General features: G+C 39.2%; 1 protein-coding gene across 2 annotated transcripts in view; it reads left to right on the top strand.

Annotated features, from left to right (window-relative positions):
* HTR7 (5-hydroxytryptamine receptor 7) overlaps positions 1-12,111 on the top strand; it is a 110,262-nt gene extending 98,151 nt beyond the window's left edge. Inside the window, exon 5 of one of the 2 annotated variants that reach the window (XR_010085446.1) lies at positions 11,978-12,056. Coding sequence is in view for 1 of the 2 variants with exons in the window: in XM_063433599.1 (XP_063289669.1) it covers positions 11,978-12,038 (61 nt within the window). In the remaining variant the exon portion in view is untranslated. Of the gene's footprint in view, positions 1-11,977 lie in introns of both variants that reach the window. The other variant, XM_063433599.1, reaches the window with a different exon arrangement.
* The last annotated feature ends 7,636 nt before the right edge of the window (positions 12,112-19,747 follow it).

Raw genomic sequence — 19,747 nt, 5'->3', positions numbered from 1 at the left:
CAAGTGAACTGTCAGTTCTTGATTTTCATTTGTTGGAAGCAGGAAAAATTGGCTAGCGAAATGATCAGAATTACTTTTACAAGAACCAAATAGTGAGGGCTAGATGACTGGGTAAGAGTATCTCCACAACCACATGCCTTGTGGGGTGTTCTCCGTATGCAATGGCTCGTACCTACCAAAAGTGGTGCAAGAATGGGCAACTGGTGAAATGGCGTCATTAATGCACGTGAAAAGTGAAGGCTAGCTCGTCTGGTCCGATCACACAGAAGAGCTACTGTATCTCAGATTGCTGACAAACTTAATGCTGGCCATGATAGAAAGGTGTCAGAACACAAAGTGCATCGCAGTTTGCTGTGTATATGGCTGTAAAGCTGCAGTCTAGTCAGAGTGTCCATAATGACCACTGTCCACCACCGAAAGCACCTTCAATGTGGATGTGAGAGTCAGATCTGGACCATGGTACAATGAAAGAAAGTTGCCTGGTCTGATGAATCACATTTCCTTTTAGATCAGGTGGATGGTCGGGTGTGTGTGCATTTATCTGGGGAAGAGATGGTAGCAGGATGCACTGTGGAAAGAAGGCAGGCCGGTGTATGCAGTGTTACGCGCTGGTCAATGTTCTACTGGGAAACCTTGGGTCCTGGCATTAATGTGGATGATACTTGTGGACATTTACCTAGAGATTGTTGCAGACCACGTACACCCCTTAATGGCAACGGTGTTCCCTGATGGCAGTGGCCACTTTCAGCTGGATAATGCACCTTGCAACACTGCACAAAATGTTTAATAAAGTGTTCGTTTTTGGTTATAAAAGATCAGCTAATTTTGCTTGCATTAGCTTAGAAATTATATTAGAAAGGCAATATTTTCCACTGTAAAAATATGCAATCATTTTTTAATAATCCGCGAATGGATCACTAATTAATCCTGATATTTTCAACATTATTTCAACAGGAGATAAAGCTTAAGAAACCTATATATAACTTATCAGTATATCAGCCCACATTCAATAGATTTCATTCTATAAGCTAACATTGCATTAATAATTTATGTAGAGGAGATGAATTTGCATGCAAATTGAATTCTGTTCCTTTTAATATATAGAAGATACATTCACTAAATCGTGAATATTCTATTTCTCTCTCTTTCGTAAACTGGTGTGTGACATTGTGCATGTATGTTAGTAAGAGCATCTGTGTTAGTGTGTAAGTGACATTTTGTGTGTATGTCAGTGAGTACATGTCACCATGTAAATAGTCCTTATATATTAAAATATATTCATAATATATATTATATTCTACAAAAAATGTTTTACATAACATGAGCCTATCAGACAAGTTCACTGTAGCAGAAATTAAATTCATTTTTATGAATTAAATCCCACCAAATGCATTAAATTACTTTATCACAGCAATAAATTATGTATGCAAAGAAAAATGCATGCATTAGGCAGTATGTTTGTGTGTGTGTGTGTGTATGTATGTATGTATCTATCTATCAGGCAGTATGTTTGTGTGTGTTTTTGTGTATGTATGTATGTAGTGGGCAGTATGTGTGCATGGATGTGTGCACTGGGCAGTATGTGTGTAATGGGCAGTGTATGTGTATAATTGATTGTAAGTATTAGTCAGCATGTGTGTATGGATGTTAGCATTGGGCAGTGTGTGTGCATGAATGTATGTATCAGGCAGTGTGTGTATGGTTAATTGTATGTATTAGGCAGTGTTTGTGTAAATATAAATATTGGGCAGTGTGTGTATGGTTGTATGTATTTGGCAGTGTGTGTATGTCAAGTGATCTACATGATTTTATATAATGATTTTTCTACCTCCTATCATTATATATAATACTATGTGTATACATTTCTTTTTGATACCTAATATTTTATTATACATAATTGATTAACTATCTATAAGCAATAATATTAGATTTTGGATATACCATATTAGGATACGCTTACATTATTCCCTTCACTTTTCATAGTAACTATATGTAAACTTCTCCCATTTTTTCATTATAAATACAGATACTGTATTTGCATTTGTATTATTAGTATTTTATAATATTGCTATATAAAAGATTTTTAGCCATTTTTGTTCAATCCCCTTTATATTTTACTCATCAACACCTGCTACATGCTGTATGAGAGACTGATATACCAGACGAGCGAAGTGGAATGCAAGGATGTGTTCCACCATACAGGAAATAGAGTTATGATACATGCGTTCCACAGATGGAACGCAAAACCCGGAAGCGGAAGTACAGTTCGAACGCACGAAATGGGGTCATCAAACAAGCGCGAATTATGGACTATTTAAATGGTTATTCACAGCCAGCAACTTAATAGCAACTGAGGAAGCCTCTAAATGAGGTGAAACGCGTTTTGCACCACCAAGGACTATTTCTACAATTTACTTTCATTACTGTAAGGTCTTGTTTTTTTAAATAATTTTACTTATAATTATTTGTGCACTTTCAATAAAGCACTTTACACCTATACCTACCTTTGAGAGGACATTTGACTACTTGAAACCTCCTGGCAGTATAAAGAAGGTAGTGGGAACCTAGATATCCCACAACGCTGAAATATTGAGCCTTATCCAAAGGCTCTCTTTCTGAATATTAACCATTACCATCTGTTTTAACCCCTTCAGGACCGCTGATGGTTCAGGACCGTCAGCGGTAAAACGTGCGTTTGGACCGCTGACGGTCCTGAACCGTCATAACGGTCTGGGGCTACTTACCTGATCGCCGTCGGTCCCACGGCGGCGATCAGCTCTCCTCCTGGTCCAGGGGGGTTGCCTGTCTGCCCGGGCAGTCCCCCCTCGGCAGATCAGGACCCCACGGCCATGTGATCACTCGATCACATGACCGCAATAGGGGTCCATGTGTCTGCCTGCAGGGGGACTGTCTGTGCTGACAGGCAGTCTCCCTGCAAGTGAAAAATCATTAAATAAAGTAAAAAAAAATAGCAATCAGTGTAAAAAAAAATATAATATGTATATATATATATATATGATATATATACATGTATTATATCTATAGATACCTATATATAATATATGTATATATATCATATATATAATGTCATACTAAGTGTATTTTTATATTTATATATACGTATATTAATATAAAAATACACTTATATTTAAATTACACACGAATATATACAATATATATATAATAACTATATATATGGTATATATATATATTATTATAAAATACAAATAATATGTTAATAAAAATAAATAACAAAAAATAAAAATAATTTTTAATAATTAAAAAAAATTATATATATGCAATTTTATTCTAACAGTATTTTGATATTGATATATATATATATATATTTATATCAAAATACACTTAGAATGTAATGATATATATATCTATGTATAAATAAATAAATAAAAATAATACGAAATATACATATGTCCACATACATAATTACATAAATAATTTCATAAATATACACGTAGACGTCAAATATATAAATATGTATATATATTAAAATTATACGTGCGTATTTATGTAATATTTTTACCTAATTAAGTAATTTTAATGATTGCAATTTGAGGGACCTGCCTGCCAACCCAGGCCGAAAGTCCAGATAATTTAATTTGCTAGCACTGTGTTTAACCCTGTAACTTTCTATGACACCCTAAATCCTGTACATGGGGGTACTGTTTTACTCGGGAGACTTCGCTGAACACAAATATTAGGGTTTCAAAACAGTAAAACATATCACAGCGATGATATTGTCAGTGAAAGTGAAGTTTTTTGCATTTTTCACACACAAACAGCTCTTTCACTGAGGATATTATTGCTGTGATATATTTTACTGTTCTGATACACTAATATTTGTGTTCAGCGAAGTCTCCTAAGTATAACAGTACCCCACATGTAGAGCTTTTATAGTGTTTGTGAAAGTTACAGGGTCAAATATAAGGCTTGATTTTACTTTTTTTTTTATTGAAATTTGGTTAAGTTGCCTTTGAGAGCGTATGGTAGCCAAGGAATGAGAATTAGCCCCATGATGGCATACCATTTGCAAAAGAAGACAACCCAAGGTATTGCAAATGGGGTATGTTCAGCCTTTTTTAGTAGCCACCTAGTCACAAACACTGGCCAAAATTAGCGTTTTTTGCATTTTTAACACACAAACAAATATAAATGCTAACTTTGGCCAGTGTTTGTGACTACGTGGCTACTAAAAAAGGCTGGACATACCCCATTTTGAATACCCTGGGTTGTCTACTTTAAAAAAATATGTACATGTTAGGTGTGTTTCGGGGATTTATGACAGATAACGGTGTTACAATGTCACTATTGATACATTAAAAATATATATATATTGAAACAGCAATTTCCTACTTGTATTTATAGGCCTATAACTTGCAAAAAAAGCATGTAAGCACTGGGTGTTTTTAAACTCGGGACAATTTTTTATCTATTTAGCAGTTTTTTTCATTAGCTTTTGTAGATAAGTAAAAGATTTTTCAAGTAAAAGTCCAAAAATATGTTTTTTTTTTTTAATTTTTCACCATATTTTTTTATTTTTTTGTAAATACAATATATGACATAATACAAATAATGGTATGTAAAGAAAGCCCTTCTCGTCGTGAAAAAAACAATATATAACTTGTATGGGAACCGTAAATGAGAGAGCGGAAAATTACAGCTAAACACAAACACCACAAAAGTGTTAAAACTGCTCTGGTCCTTAACGTACAAACATCGCAAAAACAGGCCGGTCCTTAAGGGGTTAATAAGAAGATACTTCACCTTTAACTGTATGTAATTTTCTTTTGTTGTGAGGGTAAAGGGAAACTCACTAAGGTGTTTTGAGTATCTTTTATTTTCTGTGTGTCTCACTGGAATACTGTTACTATCTATTGTCTTCCCCCCCCCTAAATGTCTTCCCAGTCTAACTGGTCCATCTCTCTTCCCTAAATTTCTCCCCAGTCTGTCTCTGTTTCCTAAATGTCTTCCCAGTTTCCCAGACATTTTCTACTAGATGTCCTGGCCTGCATCTCTTAAACAAGAACAGGCAAATAGACACTTGGGAGTCTATTCACTAAACACTGATTTGAAAAATCTTTTAAAACTTAATTCAATATAGCGGAGTTGAGATGGTGATGTTTTACAATTCTTCTGGTTTGGCCTAAATGTTGCAAGTCATATTTCAAGTCACTGTTTAACCCCTTAATGACCGTGGACGTACCAGGTATGTCCGACAAAAAACGGTTGTTAAAGACTTTGGATGTACCTGGTACATCCACAGCAAATGTGTCAATGTCGAGGCATCCTGCAATACTTCCCCTGACTGCCGTGCCGCCGGGTGATCGCTCCCCAGGCAGTGTAGCAGAGCACCGGAAGCCATCGGGCAGGATTCTGATGCTTTGACTGTGTGTTGAGTGGCTCAAGGGGTCGAGGCACTCAGTGAAGAATAAAAAAATAAAGAGTAGCTAGAGTAGGACCTGCCAAGAATGGGGTACATTGACATTGTGGCAGGCTTATGCAATATATGATCATATAATGTAACTATACCCCCATTGTTTTTTCCCTAGCTGAGGTGTTTTTAAATAAAACTATTACAATCTGTAAGATTTGATATTGTTTTTCAGTGAATAAGCGAGTGCGCTGGATTGTGTATTTTGTATTTAATATATATATATATCTTATAAATAATGTTATACTAAGTGTATTTTTAAGTGTATTTTTTATTAATAAGAACATATATTAATATAAAAATACACTTGAAGTAAAATTACACACGTATACAGGGAGTGCAGAATTATTAGGCAAATGAGTATTTTGACCACATCATCCTCTTTATGCATGTTGTCTTACTCCAAGCTGTATAGGCTCGAAAGCCTACTACCAATTAAGCATATTAGGTGATGTGCATCTCTGTAATGAGAAGGGGTGTGGTCTAATGACATCAACACCCTATATCATGTGTGCATACTTATTAGGCAACTTCCTTTCCTGTGGCAAAATGGGTCAAAAGAAGGACTTGACAGGCTCAGAAAAGTCAAAAATAGTGAGAAATATTGCAGAGGGATGCAGCACTCTTAAAATTGCAAAGCTTCTGAAGCGTGATCATCGAACAATCAAGCGTTTCATTCAAAATAGTCAACAGGGTCGCAAGAAGCGTGTGGAAAAACCAAGGCGCAAAATAACTGCCCATGAACTGAGAAAAGTCAAGCGTGCAGCTGCCAAGATGCCACTTGCCACCAGTTTGGCCATATTTCAGAGCTGCAACATCACTGGAGTGCCCAAAAGCACAAGGTGTGCAATACTCAGAGACATGGCCAAGGTAAGAAAGGCTGAAAGACGACCACCACTGAACAAGACACACAAGCTGAAACGTCAAGACTGGGCCAAGAAATATCTCAAGACTGATTTTTCTAAGGTTTTATGGACTGATGAAATGAGAGTGAGTCTTGATGGGCCAGATGGATGGGCCCGTGGCTGGATTGGTAAAGGGCAGAGAGCTCCAGTCCGACTCAGACGCCAGCAAGGTGGAGGTGGAGTACTGGTTTGGGCTGGTATCATCAAAGATGAGCTTGTGGGGCCTTTTCAGGTTGAGGATGGAGTCAAGCTCAACTCCCAGTCCTACTGCCAGTTTCTGGAAGACACCTTCTTCAAGCAGTGGTACAGGAAGAAGTCTGCATCCTTCAAGAAAAACATGATTTTCATGCAGGACAATGCTCCATCACACGCTTCCAAGTACTCCACAACGTGGCTGGCAAGAAAGGGTATAAAAGAAGAAAATCTAATGACATGGCCTCCTTGTTCACCTGATCTGAACCCCATTGAGAACCTGTGGTCCATCATCAAATGTGAGATTTACAAGGAGGGAAAACAGTACACCTCTCTGAACAGTGTCTGGGAGGCTGTGGTTGCTTCGCACGCAATGTTGATGGTGAACAGATCAAAACACTGACAGAATCCATGGATGGCAGGCTTTTGAGTGTCCTTGCAAAGAAAGGTGGCTATATTGGTCACTGATTTGTTTTTGTTTTGTTTTTGAATGTCAGAAATGTATATTTGTGAATGTTGAGATGTTATATTGGTTTCACTGGTAAAAATAAATTATTGAAATGGGTATATATTTGTTTTTTGTTAAGTTGCCTAATAATTATGCACAGTAATAGTCACCTGCACACACAGATATCCCCCTGAAATAGCTAAAACTAAAAACAAACTAAAAACTACTTCCAAAAAAATATTCAGCTTTGATATTAATGAGTTTTTTGGGTTCATTGAGAACATGGTTGTTGTTCAATAATAAAATTAATCCTCAAAAATACAACTTGCCTAATAATTCTGCACTCCCTGTATATATAATACATATAATAATTGTATATATATATTATTATAAAAAAAAATAATTTATTAAAAATAAATGTAAAAATGTAAAATTAATAATAATAAAATATATCTATCTATCTATAAATCTCTATATCTATAGATATATATCTATATCTATATCTATATCTATATCGATATCTACATGTGTATATATATATATATATATATAAAAACAGAAATAAAGAGATGCAATCCAAGGACGTGGTAGATGAAAAAAGGGGTAGTTTATTCCAATAGGTATAGCATTAAAAACTAGCCGATGTTTCAACCTATTCGGGTCTTTCTCAAGACCTTGAGAAAGACCCGAATGGGTCGAAACGTCGGCTATTTTTTTATGCTATACCTATTGGAATAAACTACCCCTTTTTTCATCTACCTAGTCCTTGGAGTGCATCTCTTTATTTCTGTTTATATATTTTCAACATGGGATTGCACCCAGGCTTAATTGAACTATACACATGAAAGGGTGAGTGCCAACCAAGGAACACTGTTTGTGTATATATATATATATATATATATATATATATATAATTTTATTCTAACTTTTTAAATTTTATATATATTTATATCAAAATACACTTAGAATGAAATTATATATATATATATATATATATATATATATATATATATAAATAACACGAAATATACATATGTCCATATACATAATTACATACATTATTTTATAAATATTCACGTAGAATTCAAATATATAAATATGTATATACATTTAAATTCTACGTGCATATTTATGTCATATTTTTACTTAATTAAGTCATTTTATTGATTGCAATTTGGGGTACCTGTCTGACAACCCATGCCGAAAGTCCAGGGAATTTTATTTGCTAGCATTATTTTTAACCCTGTAACTTTCCAAGAAACCCTAAAACCTGTACATGGAGGGTACTGTTTTACTTGGTAGACTTCGCTGAACACAAATGTCAGTGTTTAAAAACAGTAAAACATATCACAGCGATGATATTGTCAGTGAAAGTTAAGTTTTTTGCATTTTTCACACACAAACGGCACTTTCACTGATGATATCATTGTTGTGATACGTTTTACTGTTTTGAGACACTAATATTTGTGTTCAGCGAAGTCTCCTGAGTATAGCAGTGCTGCCCATGTACAGGTTTTATAGTGTTTTTAATAGTTACAGGGTCAAATATAAGGCTTGATTTTCCATTTTTTCACATTGAAATTTGCCAGATTGGTTATGTTGCCTTTGTGAGTGTATGATAACCCAGCAATGAAACTTACCCCCATGACGGCATACCATTTGCAAAAGAAGTCAACTCAAGGTATTGCAAATGGGGTATGTTCAGTTTGTTTTAGTAGTCACTTAGTCACAAGCACTGGCCAAATTTAGCGTTCATAATTGTTTTTTGCATTTTTAACACACAAACAAATATAAATGCTAACTTTGGGCAGTGTTTATGACTAAGTAGCTACTAAAAAGACTGGACATACCCATATTGAATACCCTGGGTTGTCTACTTTAAAAAAAAATGTACATGTGAGGTGTGATTCAGAGATTTATGACAGATAACAGCAATGTCACTATTAATACATTTTTAAAATATATATTTTGAAACAGCAATATTCTATTTGTACTTATAGCCATATAACTTGCAAAAAAAAGTTAAGAACGTGTTAACATTGGGTATTTCTAAACTCAGGACAAAATTTAGCAACTATTTAGCATATGTGTTTTTTGTGGGTTGTAAATGCGTAACAGATTTTGGGGGTCAAAGTTTGAAAAAGTGTTTTATTTTTTCATCATACTTTATAAGTTTTTTATAATAAATTATATGATATGATGAAAATAATGGTATCTTTAGAAAACTATTTAATGGTGAGAAAAACAGTATATAATATGTGTGGATACAGTAAATGAGTAAGAGGAAAATTACAGCTAAACACAAACACTGCAGAAATGTAAAAACAACCCTTAATGGTAAGAAAATTGAAAAATGGTCTGATCACTAAGGGGTTAAAGAATAGACAGGGAAGAGAAAATAATAGAACCTGACAAAACACAATGACAGGGTTGTTCACTAAGGTTAGATTTGTTGGGGATTCAAAATGAATTAAAAGTTAATTTCACATGTAAGGTCAAATTCCAGAGGATATTTCCATTTTTTTTTTATCTTAAATTAGAAATTCGATTTGAATTCCCAACAATTCTCACTTTAGTGAATAACCCTATCAGAATAAAGAGAGACAGACTGTAGAGAATCAGTTATCCATATGTAAGTTGTGGAACTGCACTAAGACCCTTCATCTAAGGAATCCTTGGGTGCTAACCGGATCAGTCCCAGTACCAAAGGACCAAATGTATAATTTAGAAAAATAGAAAGTAATCCAGGCACTCTAAAGTATCCCAAAAAAGGCAATATTATTGGACCCACAAATCAAAAAACAACGTTTCGACCCTGAGGTCTTTGTCAAGCTTGACAAAGACCTTAGGGTCGAAATGTTGTTTTTTGGTTCGTGGGTCCAATAAAATTGCCTTTTTGGGGATACTTTGGAGTGCCTGGATTACTTTCTATTTTTTTGGGGCAGAGAATCAGTGACATAGAGCGAGAAGAGATATCCTGTACATAGAGACTGCAAGCTTCAGGAAAATGAAACAGAGGTAAAAAAATGGGGATAAAAGCTGACGAGAAAGAGAAAAAACAGTTAAGAGAGAAAGGGGCACTGTGGAGAAAAAGGACAACCGATTAGACCTAATTGGAAACCAAATGGCAGGAATCCTTGCCATTGCCAGTAGGAAAATCACGTCCTGTCAACACAGATATCTCCTCTCAGTGTTTATTGAGACAAACTATGAACAGCGTAATGATACACCCAGCTAAACCTATTTGCAGTGATGCTTTTGTGAGTATGATCTCCGCACAGAGCTATACATAGAGTAGTCTCTCTCGATTGAGTGCTCAGGCAGATACCTACATCTCTGCATTTCCTGAAGCCACAACATTCTGAGCTTCCTAGACTATCATAAGGTACAGTTTGGAAACACATTTGTTTTGCAATAAGTTAATTTTATTTGCAAGTGTATCAATTTGGGATTATTCAAGAAATGGGGACACTGGAATTAGAAGGTTTTAAGAAATTTAATTAAGAAATAAAATTAAAAAAAATAAAACCCTTAAGTTAAGATTTGAAAATCTCTATTCACTAAACATTTAGAATTTGTAAAAATGTTTCAGGAAGAATGATTGTCCATATTGATTGCACTTAGAATTCTAATACCTTATGTAGGATTAGCAATAACAGCAAAATAGCTTCAATGCTCCCCTTCTATACATCCTTATATCTATTTGCATGTGCAATGGGGAATTTAACAAAAGATCCATGTGTCTCAGGTTCTACTATTAACCAGGAGAGAATGATGGGTAAAAATTAGGAGTGTTGCTAAGTGGTAAAAATACCAACGGCTTCAGCCCAAGTATAACATGTGCAGATCTTTTTACTTATGTTGACTTAAGCCACTGCCCAAGCCACACACATGCACGTATGCACACATGCACAAACTTATTCTTTAAATAATGGGTTAGGGGTATCTAAAACTCTGATCCAGAAGTTACACATGACAGGGGAATACCTAGCCAGGCCAAAGTGTCCTCCCTGATTATAGTGCTAGAGTAGGGGATTAGATCCCAGGCAAAATTAGCGCTAATACCATCATCCCAAGGAAAAGTGTTGATTCCCCTGAAATTAAATGGTTTCTGAAATGCCCAATATATACTACCTGGGCCCTTTGAATAACTGGACAATACACATTAATGGATGAACACATTAATAAGTAGACCCCATTCTTTTTTTTATCATCATTTTCATTATTATCATTTTTTTCTAAATCAAACCTTACCGAAAAGGCACATTTAGCCCAGAATGTGACTGAGAATTTTAAAAAGCAGAACAAATACCGATATTATTAGTGATATGAATATGAATGCAGTGGATATAGATCAGATTGGAATGAAATACAGGCACATCTAAATGAAAAGGTGTCAGAATTATTTATTTTTTCTTTATTTGTCTTAAGCACCTTTTTATTCCTAGCGCTCTTATTAATTGACTGATAAGCTGACAAAAGCTATAATTCCATAAAGTCCAATACCATGTTTTCAGTTTCCATGGCGATTTTGCCTTGCTCTCAGGTCTTTCATGTTTTATTTATCTTTTATTATATTATTATTTTTTGCTTTCATGGATTTGCAGTTAATTTGAAACGATGCTCAGGAAATGGAATATTAATATTTTTGGAGTTCAGATTATCTAGGTCATATGTTAACTTGTTTTGCAGTAAAGCAGGCTTCCCCAAACTCCGGCCCTCCAGAGGTTGCTGAACTACAACTCCCATGATTCTCAGCCTATCTATTTCATTCATAGAATCGTGGGAGTTGTAGTTCAGCAACATCTGGAGGGCCGGAGTTTGGGCAAGCCTGCGGTAAAGTCTTGAAGTTTTCAAATTATCAGTTGCAAATAAGTGAAATGCTTGTATCAATGTATGGGAACTCTTATTAACAACAGTGGAATTTTGTGTTCCGTTATTAATATTTCATATTCCTCTATTCTTTTTTTTTTTTTTTTTTAGAAAAAAATGCTCTCAAGAAGATCTTCTTCAAGAACAATTCATCAACAGGATGCATTTGTAATCCATGCTTAACATGTACACTCCCACTCCGAAGACACAAAGATCTTTTTACACTTTAAATTATATTTTAAATAAATATCAAATGGGGTGCTGTGGTCATCCTTCCTCTGACTCTTTGCAAGTGGAAACTATGATGTGAAGTACATTGCATTCTTCTGTTTATGAAACTAAAGTTATAAAGTCTATGTACCAAATAAATAGTTTTATAAATATTATAATACACTGTGTTTTTTTTTTTAACAATGATATAATTATATACCGTCATTGTAGGTGACTTACTATATATATATATATATATATATATACACATATATGGTAAACCACCTGCACTCACGGTCTATCACTGAAATTAAAATCTTTATTGTAGAATCATTAAAAGAGAATCAATGTTTATCAGGCTCAAAGAAAAGATCTTTTAAGTTTATGGAGTCCAGGTTGAATAGTAATGATATTATAAGTGACTTGTCCAATGCAAAGTGAAAAAAAAGGTATTGAAGAAGAAACTAAGTAGGCTATTCACATATGGTATTTTAGTTGTAAAGGCACCTATTGCAACTGACTCTGACTGCTGAGGTGTAGAAGTTTGGAAGACTTGAAAAACAGCTGAACAGCAAGCTAATTATTAGAAACCAGCTCTTAGAAAAGGGCTAGTCTTTAGATATTATCATTCTGATCCAAATATTCTGGAAATTTGTGGTTCTCCTATACCACTACATTTGCATGTATGCATAACATTCCATGTTTAATAATATGTTTCAGCTGACACACAAATTCTAACATTTTAATTTATAGCAGCCAAACATAATGTGTTGGGGCCAGTGAAATTCATGTTGTGTCATCAAAGGTTGGGCAAAAGTTCTGCCCAACTTGTAGAATTAAGCCAAACACGGAAAAAATAATAAACTAAAGAAACACGTATTACCGGGCCTTATAATGACTGGAATTAAGAATAGTATATAGAATAACCAGGAACTAGCCGAGATTAAGAATACAGATAGAAGCATAAATAGTAACCAAAAGCCAAAGAGTCAGGAAGCCAGAAGTCCAGATAGTTAGAACAAGCCAAGATCTAAAACTAGAAATAACAATATACCGAAAAGCGCTCTTGGATAACCAAACAGGATGGAAACCATGACAGGGCAAAGAGGAAACACAGTAAGGGGTTGAAATAGCCTATTCCTCAATGTTATTGGTAGGCAGGGATCATGTGATTCCAAAACGTACGGGCGTTTGATCCCCCAACCCTGCCGGAGACAGAGCTACATAGGACTGCGGCATCGCAGCAGCCGGCGTCCATGGGAACACTGCGATCGCTGAGGAAGAAGGCTCCAGTGGTTTGGGCTGTGATCTACCACGTCACACATAAGTCTGTGGGTTCAGCTGAGTTACTGCAACGATCAGGTATGGTCGATTAAAGCGTCCTGTGACACCGCCGGGTACATGTGGTGTTGCAGCAAGGCAATGTAATAACATGAGCGCTATACCTCTCATCAATATTGTTTTTCAGACTTGTAAAATACTGATACAGTTCTAAGGCAGCTTAGTCATCAGATCCAGAGTCTCTCTTATCTGGTAGAGAATAAAGAAAGCAGAAGGGTTGGTGTAGAAAATTAAGACAGAATAGTATAGTATGCCAGATTAAATAGAGCAATATAGCAGTATAAAAATATGCATATTATGGAGCCTGAACAGTGACTCCACAGTTATGGTGTGAAGTGGTATGATCCCCACTCAAGAATATAGGTGGTGTTGGTATCCCTTTGTACATGTAAGATAAATGAAACCACAGTAGTGTATTCCGTACAGATGGAATGAAAGTATAGAATAATAAAAATTTGCTTGCATTTAGTAAAACAAATACAGAAAATGTTATCATACTTACCGTAATTTTCTTTTCCTGGCTATTATTCATGGCAGCATCATTATGGGTAGCTCCACCCCAATCAGGAACAGGACAGGAAAAAAACAATTAATCTGGACCAGACTGGGGTATAAAAGGTCCCTCCTCCTTCCATCCCACAGTCGAGTTCCAAAGCTTAAAATAATCTTAAGGGGGGGGGTTGCTGATGCTGCCATGAATAATAGCCAGGAAAAGAAAATTCCGGTAAGTATGATAACATTTTCTGTATTCCTGGCTAATCATGGCAGCATCACTTATGGGTAATACCCAAGCTTCACCATAGGGTGGGAAAATCATAAATAACAAATACTCCAAACCTTATAATGCTGAAAAAGTTTAATTTAGTTAGATTCCACAGAGGACAGAACGCCTCTACCAAAAGCCGTAGAGGAAGATGCCAAATACAGTTTGTAGTTAGTGTTGTCGCGAACCCGGAATTTTCGGTTCGCGAACGGCGAACGGGAACTTCCGCAAATGTTCGCGAACCGGCGAACCGGCGTACCGCGCGTACCGCCATTGACTCTTTCTGGCCACAATAGTGATGGAAAAGTTGTTTCAAGGGGACTAACACCTGGACTGTGGCATGCCAGAGGGGGATCCATGGCAAAACTCCCATGGAAAATTGCACAGTTGATGCAGAGTCTGCTTTTAATCCATAAAGGGCAGACATCACCTAACATTGACACCTGTCCTCAAAGCCCAGCCCTGATACACACTGACACAGAGCAGAATAGAGACTGTTCCCCCTACATAGGGTCACTTGGCAGATATGGATTGACATCTGTCCTCAAAACCCCTGATACACACTGACACAGAGCAGAATAGAGACTGTTCCCCCTACATAGGGTCACTTGGCAGATATGGATTGACACCTGTCCTCAAAACCCCTGATACACACTGACACAGAGAAGAATAGAGACTGTTCCTTGTCCACAGAGACCATGATACACACTGACACAGAGCAGAATAGGGACTGTTCCCCCTACATAGGGTCACTTGGCAGATATGGATTGACACCTATCCTAATGATCCCTGATACACACTGACACAGAGCAGAATAGAGACTGTTCCTCCTACATAGGGTCACTTGGCAGATATGGATTGACACCTGTCCTAATGATCCCTGATACACACTGACACAGAGCAGAATAGGGACTGTTCCTCCTACATAGGGTCACTTGGCAGATATGGATTGACACCTGTCCTAATGATCCCTGATACACACTGACACAGAGCAGAATAAAGACTGTTCTTCCTACATAGGGTCACTTGGCAGATATGGATTGACACCTGTCCTAATGATCCCCGATACACACTGACACAGAGCAGAATAGAGACTGTTCCCCCTACATAGGGTCACTTGGCAGATATGGATTGACACCTGTCCTCAAAACCCCTGATACACACTGACACAGAGCAGAATAGAGACTGTTCCTTGTCCACAGAGACCATGATACACACTGACACAGAGCAGAATAGGCACTGTTCCCCCTACATAGGGTCACTTGGCAGATATGGATTGACAAATCCCTGACAAACAGCTACCACATGCAAGGAAGGCAGCAGGGGCGCAAATGACCCACTCCCAACGCGGGAAGGTAGTGACGACAAATAACAATACAGGACTCTTTAGAGGCCCTGTGATTGTAATCAGTCCACTTGAAATCCTTTAACTTTGATCAATTGGAGGAAAGTCTGGTGCAGAGCCACTGACCCATGCACAGGGCCAGCCTTAGGCCTTTGGGCGCCCTGTGCAAGAAATCTTGCCGACGCGGGAAGGTAGTGACGACAAATAACAATACAGTACTCTTTAGAGGCCCTGTGATTGTAATCAGTCCACTTGAAATCCTTTAACTTTGATCAATTGGAGGGAAGTCTGGTGCAGAGCCACTGACCCATGCGCAGGGCCAGCCTTAGGCCTTTGGGCGCCCTGTGCAAGAAATCTTCCCGACGCGGGAAGGTAGTGACGACAAATAACAATACAGGACTCTTTAGAGGCCCTGTGATTGTAATCAGTCCACTTGAAATCCTTTAACTTTGATCAATTGGAGGGAAGTCTGGTGCAGAGCCACTGACCCATGCGCAGGGCCAGCCTTAGGCCTTTGGGCGCCCTGTGCAAGAAATCTTCCCGACGCGGGAAGGTAGTGACGACAAATAACAATACAGGACTCTTTAGAGGCCCTGTGATTGTAATCAGTCCACTTGAAATCCTTTAACTTTGATCAATTGGAGGGAAGTCTGGTGCAGAGCCACTGACCCATGCGCAGGGCCAGCCTTAGGCCTTTGGGTGCCCTGTGCAAGAAATCTTCCCGACGCGGGAAGGTAGTGACGACAAATAACAATACAGGACTCTTTAGAGGCCCTGTGATTGTAATCAGTCCACTTGAAATCCTTTAACTTTGATCAATTGGAGGGAAGTCTGGTGCAGAGCCACTGACCCATGCACAGGGCCAGCCTTAGGCCTTTGGGCGCCCTGTGCAAGAAATCTTCCCGACGCGGGAAGGTAGTGACGACAAATAACAATACAGGACTCTTTAGATTTTCCAGACCCTGGGGTTGACATTAGTCCAGATTTACATCTTGTGACCCATGAGGATGTTCCAGGCACTACTTGTGAAATAAAGACAGATAATAAAGTGAATGATCCTTCTCCTTGGGACTTGCACCCTGTCGTTGAAGGTGGAGTAGGCAATGGCAAGAGCATGCTGTGGGTAGTCAGTGCAAACACTCTCTTCCCGGTGAATAATGAGGAGACTAACTATGATGACGTTATTTGCGTTGAAAGTAATGATGCCAGAGATCTTTTGAAACCATATGGAAGGAACGAATTGGTTAAAAGAAAGGCAAGAGACCACCTGCATATAGACAAGAATACGCATAAGGGAAAGAAGAGAACAGGTGAAAAAGAGAAGCTGCAGACTGCCTATCTGCAAATAGTTGAGTTATGTCCTGAAGATGTCCGTGTTACCACAGTGCAGACTCTGTTTGATACACTACTGAGGAGAGTCAGAGAAACCCCAGATCTTCACGTATTGGATGATTCGGTGCGTGGAGTTGCAGAGAACGTAGAACAAGAAATATTTAAACTTTTCCTGTGTACTGACAGCAGATATACATAGGGTCACTTGGCAGATATGGATTGACACCTGTCCTCAAAACCCCTGAAACACACTGACACAGAGCAGAATAGAGACTGTTCCTTGTCCACAGAGACCATGATACACACTGACACAGAGCAGAATAGGGACTGTTACCCCTACATAGGGTCACTTGGCAGATATGGATTGACAAATCCCTGACAAACAGCTACCACATGCAAGGAAGGCAGCAGGGGCGCAAATGACCCACTCCCGACGCGGGAAGGTAGTGACGACAAATAACAATACAGGACTCTTTAGAGGCCCTGTAATTGTAATCAGTCCACTTGCACCAGTGGGCCTAAAAATTAGGCAAGTACACATGCCTGAAAAATTTTGTATTGTTGCAGCCGCTGCTGTAGCAGCGTCCAGAAAAATTGATGTTTGTTTCACAGGCAGAAAGTGCCCTAAAACATGGCGGCTTGAACCCTAGTTGGTGGCGGATAAGTCACGCAAGTCAAACGTCATTCAGAGCTAAAATACAGCAGCGTGTGGACAATTTTTAGCCCAAGGCAGCTCATCTCATCAGGCCTTTTTTAATCGAATGTATCGCCCAGTGTCAGTCCCTTCGGGATCCATCCCTCATTCATCTTAATAAAGGTGAGGTAATCTAGACTTTTTTGACCTAGGCGACTTCTCTTCTCAGTGACAATACCTCCTGCTGCACTGAAGGTCCTTTCTGACAGGACACTTGAAGCGGGGCAAGCCAGAAGTTCTATCGCAAATTGGGATAGCTCAGGCCACAGGTCAAGCCTGCACACCCAGTAGTCAAGTGGTTCATCGCTCCTCAGAGTGTCGATATCTGCAGTTAAGGCGAGGTAGTCTGCTACCTGTCGGTCGAGTCGCTCTCTGAGGGTGGATCCCGAAGGGCTGTGGCGATGCATAGGACTTAAAAAGGTCCGCATGTCCTCCATCAACAACACGTCTTTAAAGCGTCCTGTCCTTGCCGGCGTGGTCGTGGGAGGAGGAGGAGGAGGATGACTTCCACCTCTCCCCCTGTTAGATTCCCATTGTGCTGTGACATCACCCTTATACGCTGTGTAAAGCATACTTTTTAATTTATTTTGCAAATGCTGCATCCTTTCCGACTTGTTGTAATTGGGTAGCATTTCCGCCACTTTCTGCTTATACCGGGGGTCTAGTAGCGTGGACACCCAGTACAGGTCGTTCTCCTTCAGCCTTTTTATACGAGGGTCCCTCAACAGGCAGGACAGCATGAAAGACCCCATTTGCACAAGGTTGGATGCCGAGCTACTCATTTCCCGTTCCTCCTCCTCACTGATGTCATTGAAGGTATGTTCTTCCCCCCAGCCACGTACAACACCACGGGTACCAGATAGGTGACAACGAGCACCCTGGGATGCCTGTTGTGTTTGGTCTTGCTCCTCCTCCTCCTCCTCAAAGCTACAATCCTCCTCTGACTCCTCTTCCTCACAATCCTCTTCCAGCGTTGCCGCAGGTCCAGCAAGCGATGCTGATAAGGCTGTTTCTGGTGGTGATGGTGACCACAACTCTTCCTCTTCCTCTTCACGCTCATCTACAGCCTGATCCAGCACTCTTCGCAGGGCACGATCCATGAAGAAAACAAATGGTATGATGTCGCTGATGGTGCCTTCGGTGCGACTGACTAGGTTTGTCACCTCCTCAAAAGGATGCATGAGCCTACAGGCATTGCGCATGAGCGTCCAGTAACGTGGCAAAAAAATTCCCAGCTCCCCAGAGGCTGTCCTAGCACCCCGGTCATACAAATATTCATTAACAGCTTTTTCTTGTTGGAGCAGGCGGTCGAACATTAGGAGTGTTGAATTCCAACGTGTAGGGCTGTCGCAAATCAAGCGCCTCACTGGCATGTTGTTTCGCCGCTGGATATCGGCAAAGTGAGCCATGGCCATGTAGGAACGCCTGAAATGGCCACACACCTTCCTGGCCTGCTTCAGGACGTTCTGTAAGCCTGTGTACTTATGCACAAAGCGTTGTACGATCAGATTACACACATGTGCCATGCACGGCACATGTGTCAACTTGCCCAACTTCAATGCCGCTATCAAATTTTTTCCGTTGTCACACACCACTTTGCCGATATCCAGTTGCTGCGGAGTCAGCCACTTTTCCACCTGTGCGTTCAGGGCGGACAGGAGTGCTTGTCCGGTGTGACTCACTGCTTTCAAGCAAGTCAAACCCAAGACGGCGTGACACTGCCGTATCCGGGATGTGGAATAGTACCTGGGGAGCTGGGGGGGTGCCGTTGATTTGGAGCAAGAAGCAGCGGCACAAGAGGACTCAGCCGAGGAGGTTATGGAAGAGGATGGAGTAGGAGGAGTAGAGGAGGTGGCAGCAGGACTGCCTGCAATTCGTGGCGGTGTCACCAACTCCTCTGCAATGCCACGCATTCCTTGCTTGTCAGCCGTCAGCAGGTTTACCCAATGCGCAGTGTAGGTGATATACCTGCCCAGACCATGCTTTGCAGACCAGGTATCAGTGGTCAGATGGACCCTTGCCCCAACACTGTGTGCCAGACATGCCATGACTTCCTTTTGCACAATCGAGTACAAGTTGGGGATTGCCTTTTGTGAAAAGAAATTCCGGCCGGGTACCTTCCACTGCGGTGTCCCAATAGCTACAAATTTTTTGAACGCCTCAGACTCAACCAGATTGTATGGTAAAAGCTGGCGG

The sequence above is a fragment of the Pelobates fuscus genome, chromosome 10 (genome assembly GCF_036172605.1).
Source record: "Pelobates fuscus isolate aPelFus1 chromosome 10, aPelFus1.pri, whole genome shotgun sequence".
NCBI classification, from domain to species: Eukaryota; Metazoa; Chordata; class Amphibia; order Anura; family Pelobatidae; genus Pelobates; species Pelobates fuscus.
Note: the sequence above shows the minus strand (reverse complement) of the source record. Positions and strands in the feature narration are given on the sequence as shown.